At 38.4% G+C, this 8,482-nt stretch overlaps 3 protein-coding genes and 1 non-coding gene across 4 annotated transcripts; 3 read left to right on the plus strand and 1 right to left on the minus strand.

Annotated features, from left to right (window-relative positions):
- Positions 1-3,862: 3,862 nt before the first annotated feature.
- Positions 3,863-6,191, plus strand: CBG02800 (the record flags this gene model as incomplete). The annotated part of the gene is made up of 6 exons (XM_045242415.1): positions 3,863-3,873; positions 4,782-4,824; positions 5,003-5,200; positions 5,250-5,843; positions 5,888-5,982; positions 6,062-6,191. 6 exons carry the CDS (start codon positions 3,863-3,865, stop codon positions 6,189-6,191), a joined length of 1,071 nt encoding a protein of 356 aa, XP_045092204.1.
- CBG28755 lies at positions 4,886-4,958 on the plus strand. Its single transcript has one exon. It is a non-coding gene (tRNA).
- A 42-nt stretch (positions 6,192-6,233) lies between the features above and the next one.
- On the minus strand, positions 6,234-6,633 carry CBG02799 (the record flags this gene model as incomplete). The annotated part of the gene is made up of 3 exons (XM_002630993.1): positions 6,234-6,304; positions 6,401-6,504; positions 6,557-6,633. 3 exons carry the CDS (start codon positions 6,631-6,633, stop codon positions 6,234-6,236), a joined length of 252 nt encoding a protein of 83 aa, XP_002631039.1.
- Positions 6,634-8,221: 1,588 nt separating this feature from the next.
- Positions 8,222-8,482, plus strand: CBG25601 (the record flags this gene model as incomplete). The annotated part of the gene is made up of 1 exon (XM_045242416.1): positions 8,222-8,482. The coding sequence occupies one exon, from the start codon at positions 8,222-8,224 to the stop codon at positions 8,480-8,482; it is 261 nt and encodes an 86-aa protein (XP_045098137.1).

The raw sequence follows: 8,482 nt of genomic DNA on the forward strand, positions 1-8,482 counted from the left end.
GGAGTTTTTTTCCTTTTTTGTCGACTCCCTGAATAACCCCATTACTGTATTTATTTTTTCGTTTTTCACTTATATATATCATGATATTCGTCGAAATTTCTGTAAATTTTCCCATGACAAGTCGAAAATACATTTTTTTCAGAGTGAAAAAATTGACTGAAAACACACGAAAATCGAAAGGAGAAATCCGGGAAAAATACAGTTTTAGGTTACGGTAGTTGTCGTTGTGGGACCTCCAGCCACGACAACCGGCGTTTCTCTTTCTAGAAAAAATGGAATCAACTTTTCATCAACTTTATCATCTTTGATAACTAAATTCTTTCCGACTGGGCCGGCATGAACCTATTTCAAACAAACTAAATGCCAACTGATTGCCGACTGGGAATCCGTCAAATATTTGCACTCGAGAAAGCGTCGCTTTTTCGATACTTTTTTATAATCACTTTTCTCTTTGTAAATCATATGAAATGAAGGATTTCAAGGGATCAAATCAACTTGAATAAAACTCAAGAGTTATATTATTGAAGGGTTTTCTAAAAGAGTCGAAAGTTAAAACCCAACTGGCCGAAAAAGAGCAAGAGAGCAAATAGGGGAGGAAACACTTGGGTTAGGTGAAAAAAAGGAAGACGAATCTTCTACGACCAGCAAGCCCATTTCGTTCTGACATTCAATATTGAGTGGTTGGAAAAAAGACTGAAGGCCGAAAAATCTACTGCTTTGCATTTATTATGATTTGCAGTGTTGTCTCCTTTTAGTGTTTTTTGTGCTGCCACATTGAACGAAAAGGTAGAAATGGAGAGAATGGGGAAAAAGAGATGAAATGTAAAGTCAACGACGTCCATCGGTTTTGAGACTGGGGACGGACCAAGGACAGAATGAGAGGGGCAGGACGGAATGAGGCCATATTTCAAGAGGGTTAGTGGTGTCGCAAGGAGAGAGCCCATTGAGCAGTCAGCTTATGCCGTTCCATTTTATACACCACATCTATATATCGCTAAGAATAGAAAGAAAAGGAAAGGAAAGGGGGCTCAGGGAATTCCCAAAATTCCACTTCGATTCAAAACCATGATAATGCAATTTTAAATGTGCAAACGGCTCCACAGAGAGTGGAGAGAAAATCATACTTGTGGAAAAGATGGCCGGCCCGCGGGCCGGGCCGGAAAAAATTACACATGGCCGGCCATGTGTAATTTGCTTTTTGAAAATTTGAAATTTTAGAGCGAATCATCATTTTTCAAGATGGGTTATCTTCTTAGTGAAGGAAAATCCACACTAGAAGCCGATACTTTCGACAAAAACTGTTTTGAAGTCGTAATTAGAAAAAAAGTTTCATCCTTGGCTTAATGAAGTTTGATTTTTTTGCTAAAAATTCAATTAAATTGACTTTTTCGGATGGTTGTATGCATTTGGATTAATATTTGTGCCATTATAAATATTTTGGCACATTCGAAAAATACAATCTTCGAAAAGTTGTCCTAAACGGCCCGGCCATCCACATGTATGGAGAAAAGAGGAAATGCGCCGTTTTGGTGTTCCAAAGGAGGAGGAAACTACTTTTGACGAAACAACTTTCGGGGACAAGAAGAAAAATGTTCCAGAAAAAGGAAAAAGCAAACAGAATAAAAACAACCTTTTTGACTGAAAAATTGTCGTGCTCGCACAGAAGACGACATCTACTTCCGCCCCATTTGATGCCTGAGTTTGGAGGCAGGTGAGATTTTTAGTGGGAAAAGCAAAGAAAAAAATTCAAAATCATGATTGGTCTTGCTAATAACAAAGGGTCGATCTAGAAAATGAGAACAAGTTGAATATAATCCTGCCGGTCTAACCCCCATTACGAAAAAGAAAAAGAAGCCCGCAAAAACTTGTTTGCGAGCCATCTCGAAGTGAATGTGGGCCTTCGTAAAAACCATAAAACCCGATGTTGCTGCAACTGACCAACTGAATGTTTTACTCATGTTTTCGCTTCATTTCTCTCTCGCAGTCACCGCCATCGTCTTCTCGGAGAGCTCTTTCCTCGATTAAACCAAACGGAAATTAGGCTCGATTTCGGAGAAGTGAACGTTGGGGACTCTTTGCGGGTTGAGAAATGGGGCACACGAAACCGGTAGGAACCAACACAACGATAAAAAAGGAAGAGAGAAACGATCGCATCGAAACAAAACACTTGCCGGTATTGAGTGAACTGGAGGAACTGAGACGGCCGAAGAAACGATAAGCAACTCACACTCGGTACAAGAAAGTATCGATTCAGAAACAATATCAAGATGACGACTAGGCGCCGTCTAGCCACACCAAAAAATATTGACCGCAAGAGAAGGCGTCCGAAGTGAGAAAATGAATCAGAAGATTGAGGAGTACTACAGACAAAAGAGAAAAAGAAGAAGTTCTTGCGAAATCAATCTTCAGGGGGCGTTTTATTTCGCACCTCCGAGCCTTCATATGTCTCTCTCGTCTTCCTTTTTTACAAATGGAGGGCCTAGTAAGATCGGGAGAAGGAGATAAATAACACGGTGAATCAAGGACAAAAACACTAAATCTCTCGAAAAAAGGATGGGAAATATTCTCCCAGACCCACCCCAAATGGCTTCCATGCTTGAGAATAAGACGAGCTTTTCGAAAGGGTGGGGACAAATTAAGGGACAAAGCGGGGGCTCAACACGACAAGCCAATGAGCTTTCCGACGGACAAAATGATATGCCTTTAGATGAAGATCGATCGATTAACAAGACAATTTGAATCGTTAAAGTTCAAACTGGCAATAAAATCATTGATCTGGAAAAAGAGCAAGGGTGACCTCGAAATGAGCAACGCACTGACCTGTTGGACAACGCATAATTCCTGAAGAACTACAAGTTGAACGTTTAATCGAATGATAAGGAAAAAAGGAAAATGTATTATCAGCAGTTATGCTGGAATGTGTCAAATTCCATACAATTTTGTAGGTCTTTTATGATATTGAGCTTGAATAAAAACTGGAAAATTTCGAAACAGAAGTAGTTCCAGTTATGAGAGTTACGAAATCTAGTGGTAACAAAAAAAATGGAATAAAATAATCGCTCAAGTACTAGAGACAGACTTGCTATGTGCTTTTCTACGAGAAGGAAGATCAGTGAAGATTTAAAGAGGGTAATTGGGAAGAGCGATGGCCGTGAGGAGACACCAGAGAGTGCGCTCGCCCAGGGCCTTCCCCTTCTTCCCAAGCCTTCGATGACCAATGCAATTGAAATGTGCTGTTGTGTTGTTGGAGTGACGGGGGGAACCAGTGAACAGTGTATGTGCAATATGAGGAGTACCCAGAGAGTGACCACCACGAACGGACCGAAGCCAGGCGACTTTGAAGAAGAGGACGTGTGCACGGCACACTGCTGTCGAATTTCTGTGATAATGCCGGCGCCGAATGGTGTGCCAAATGTCACACTAATTGCGATTGGGCGGATTATATTTCATATACAACCGGACGGAAGAAAATAAATTTGAACCTCGTTAGGGAGAGAAGGAAGGTCAGCTTTTTAAAACTAATATTTAATTAGAATTTTTTAAAGTTTGAAAAAAAAACCTAGAAATTTATATTAAAATAATGAGAAAGGGAAAGTTAGTGGAAACCTTATTATACGGAGAGGAAACGGCAAGAAAAACCATATTTCTCACTTTAACACAAAATTTTGGATTCATATCGGAAGGATTTTTGAATTTTTGTAGGAAAATGACTAGAAAATTGAAAATTTGAGGAAAAAAAGAAAAAAGTTCTGAAAATCTTTGAAAATCTCCAAAAAATAGCGAAAAATATTTTTTCGCGGCTTGATAATGTTGAAAAGGCGCCTCTGGTGCATGCACACAATGTCTCATGATTTACGACAAAATGCACATACAGTAAAAATTTAGCTCAAAACTTGAACAGACTCCAACTTGAATTGGACATTACGAAAAAGCTCCAATCAAACTGTTCGGAATACATACACATGCAACACGCAAAAGAGAAAAGAGTACTCGAAAATGACGGAAAAGAATAGGAAAAAAGAGACACAGGCGGATGAAGAATAGTGGGGGGAAGAAGACAGGGAGGCAAAAAGCGGAGGATGGGGGCGCAAATATCGTAACCGGCCTCTTCGGATGGACACGGTGTTATAGGGAGAGAGTTTTGGGTGTATGCTAGTCTGCGTCTGTGTCAAAATGACACTCGGTTGCAAAATAACATCGTCAAATCGTCCTCGTCTTCTTCTTCTTCGTCATCTCTCAATTTCACACCAGTTTCAACGCATTTTATAGTTTATATATGTGGTGGTGATCGGTGCGAGAAGAATAAGAAAAATCGAAAAGGCATCGATGAGATATGTTGAGAAAGCATCAACCAAATGTTAGGAGCAATAAAATTTAGAAAGAAGAGCCATGTGTACTCTTATGCACTGGCAGAAGACTCGTTAGATAAATCACCACCGAAGGTCAAACTTCGATTTGAAATAGAGAGGGGAAAAAAATAAATGGTTATATGCAAATTAGCTCCACTGAATACATAAACTATTCCGGTAGAGCGATGTGTTCATCCTATCAGGATTCCAAATCTCATTTTCTTCTTTTCCGATTTACACGGGTGTACAGATCCCAATCTGGATCCATCGTTGTCGGTGTGTATGTAGAAGAATTCAGTTTGCACTTCTTCCTCCAAAAAGAAGAAGTCGAAATGTCTCCAAGTCCCACAGAAAAGGAGGCAATTCTACGTATCATTGATTCTATTGATGGTCGTGACGAGACTACTGTGCTCATGAATTCAACGTCTACAGGTGGTTGGTAGCCTATGGAAATGATGAGGAAGAGGCAGCAAAGGTTAGTTGATAAGTCATTTATCCTGTAAATAAAGTTCAAACTATGAGACTAGATAAAATATGGCCGCGTGGCCTAATGGATAAGGCACCAGACTTCGGATCTGGGGATTGTAGGTTCGAGTCCTGCCGTGGTCGAAATCTTTTCAAGAACTTTTCAAAAGATGAAAATGTTTTTACAGGCTCTCAAACGTCATCTGAACATTCGCAAGACTATCGACCTGAATTCATTTGTTGAAAAAGTCGAACTAGAAGAAGATGAACTGAACAAGTATGTCCCAATTGATGTGATTGGACAAAATCATCCCGATGATAACAAAGTTTTGATGTTCGAAAGAACTGGGAAGATTGATATAAGTGGATTGGTGGACAATGTTTTGGTAAGTCGCTCTTCTCCAGAAGACTTGTCAATTCTTCTAATCCCTATAGATGCACAAGTTCATGCAAATCAAGCTGAAGATGATGGAGAGTGTCCATCAAAAAGTGGTAGCGGCGGAACGAAAAACGGGACGTCAAAGTGGCGGATTGTTTGTGATGGATTTGGATGGAATCTCATTTAGCACTAAACTTATCTCAGTTCTCACTGGACCCTACCGTATCATGTGGGGAACACTTTTCGATCATTATCCACAACTCCTTCAGAAGATTATAATAGTAAATGCTCCATCATTTGTGAATGTGCTCCATTCTGCATGCTCTCCTTTCCTTCCGGATGATTATAAGGAAAAAATTGTGATCACTTCGGAGTCGGCAATCGACGCAATTCAGAAGCACGTCGATAAAAGTTTCCTTCCTTCCGATTTGGGAGGTGAACTCCCTCGGAAGACGTCTCTTCCATCTGCCCCATTCCCAAAAACCAATAAGAAAGAGGAAAAAGAGAAAGTCAATCTGGTAGCTATTAGTGTTCCAGCTGGAAAGTATGTCGTTCAAAAATTCGAATGGAAGAAGGGACAGGAAATTGAATTCTTCCTTCATAATGAGAGCTCTTTCCACTATTTCATGTTTCATAGCGAGGATGATACGGTAGCTCAATTATGTTTCTTGATTCTGAATTTTTTAATTTTCAGAGAGATATGAATTCATGGCGTGAGATGACTGTCGGCTGCGAGAGACCTGCTCTCTCGCAAGTTGACTCGTGGAAATATACTGTTCCATCGAATGGGTAAGCAATTTTTAAATCGATTTTCTAGCATAATTTCTTCCTCCACTTCGTAATTTATTCCTTTTCATAAAATTTCCAGATTCTACTTCATCCGATACGGAAATCATAACTCCTGGTATTTCTCCACAACTGTCAATACAAATCACTTTATTTACAACGAGAATGGCGAGAAAATTGCGTTGACTCCAATCGAAATATTCAATATTTAGAAAAAGTGAGAAAAAATCACAGAATCTTGAAGAATATGTAAATTATTGATCTTTTTTCGTTTCCGTTGTGACTTCCGTTGTGTTTTCTGCTTCAGTGGAGCAGCATGATTTCTCTGGAATTACAATTTAAATGGTTTTTTTTCTAATTTTTCCATCGATAAAATCTGAATAAATTTGAAGATTTGTTTTAATTTGAGAATAAAAATTACCCTTTTCCTCTTCTTCTTCCTTTTTCTCCTGCTCTGGAATCTTCATTGGACACGTTGGATAGAGAATCGGGTCAAGGAAGTGGACCCATCGCTCTGGAAGGAATCTGAAAACTTTCTTTGTTTTTTTTCTGTTGAAACTTTTGATAAATAACAAACCTGTACACATATGGCATGATGAATTTCATGTAAATCGCCATCATAATTGGCAGGAAAATACATGGTAGACAAACCATTTTTAAGCCAAAAAATACGATGAAAGTCGATGAAAAAACTGACGAAAATTTGGAATGTGCGGTAGAGCGCGTTTGTTTAATGTGGGAGGAAGGACTGACACGGGAAGAAGGTGATGACTTGGAAATGCATGGAGATGGATGAAAATAGATAAAAGAGGATACATAGGTAGCGATCTCTCATATAGGAGGAAATGGATGAACTGGAAAATAAAGGGAACAATAAAATAGGGATTATAGTTTCTGGATCAGGAAAACCTGTAGGAAAAAGTGGGATTATGAAATTAGGGATTACCATATTCACAGATTCAGAAAGTTGCTGACATATTTGGAAGGACAGTCTGAGGTTCGGACATTCGAAGACTCTGAAATTCTGAAATTTTTGAGAATTTGAAATCCAGATTTTTTCTGAGATTTGGAGGTTTTCAGTTTTTGAAGTTTTGACTTTGAAGTTCTATTTTTCGGAGACCCAGAAACTGAAAAATATAAACTGTTGAGATTCTGAGGTTCCCAGATTTAATGTTCTGAAAAACTGGAATATTGGAATTGAGAGATAGTTCAATGCCGTCAAAGAATTCTCACTTCAAAATTTTTAGAATCTTCTTATCACTTCGGAATTTCAGAACGTCAAATTTCGATAGCTAAAAAATTTAGGAAATGGTTAGAACTCATAATTTTGAAATGTTCTGGTTCCTAGAATTTCAGAATTTCATATCAGAAAAGTGTACCTCTCAAAATTTTCAGAAGAAATTTCAACAACTACAGTACCATGCAATAAGATATACAATTCGTGTTTTTCAACATCATGTTTTATAGGGTTTAACGGAACTGTATTATTGACATCTATTGAAAAAAGTATCAAATTCCAGCAGCCGACTCTGACACGATGAATAAAAGTAACCCTCATACTTGTTTTTGCTTGCCTCTCAATTTATAAAATCATTTTTTGGAGCAGAAAGAAACATCTTTTGAGTGATAAATAAGAATATATTGTAGAAAAACATCTGAAAAATAATAAAAAAATAAAAATAACCAAACATTGACAACTTGAAATTGGACAACGATAGTTGGAAAAGCCCAGAAGCCGGAAACCTCTAGTTGACATTTCGAGCAGCCGTTCCATACACGGAATTGTACTTCAATGATTCATGATTTGCTTAAAAGTCGGTCAAAGTCTCTTTTATAATGTTCAAAATGTTATATTTCACATTCATCACCGTTTTCTATTTTTCCCAGATTTTTTAAAAAATGACCCGAAAATCCGAAGTTTTTCAAAAAGTGAATTTTTTAAACTAAAATTTTTTCTTTTATTTTTCAAGTTGAGAGTGTTTTTGTTTCATTTTTCTTGGGAGACTTGCTATATTTCACAAAAAAGTTTGACGCTTCAGCTCTATTTTGAAGAAAGTTACAGTTGAAAAACACGAATTGTATATCTTATTGCACGGTACTGTATCTTCACCCATTCCGAAAAGATTTGGAATGCTAAGCTCAAATATTTTTTCGAAATTCCTAACTTCTTGCCCTCACTCCTGCTTCAAATATTACCATCTGAATTTTCAAAGCAATCAACCTTCTCACTGATTTCTGATTCATGGCATTTCCCACCTACTTGACCATCGTTCCCACCCATTACCTATTCAAAAAGTGCAAATACGCCTCCATTCTTTATTCAACAATCACTTCTTCTCTTGTCTTCCTCCGACCATCTCCATTACTTCTTGAATTGTTTGCTCCAAAGAGCTCTTGCCACAAAACAAAAGAACGGGAGTGGACCTCCCCCTCGGATGGATCCATCACTTACAACGAGTTTTACACCGCGGTTGACCGCGCGGAGAAACGGGACCTCTTGTAG

Source organism: Caenorhabditis briggsae (genome assembly GCF_000004555.2).
Source record: "Caenorhabditis briggsae complete genome, chrII, whole genome shotgun sequence".
Taxonomy (NCBI): Eukaryota; Metazoa; Nematoda; class Chromadorea; order Rhabditida; family Rhabditidae; genus Caenorhabditis; species Caenorhabditis briggsae.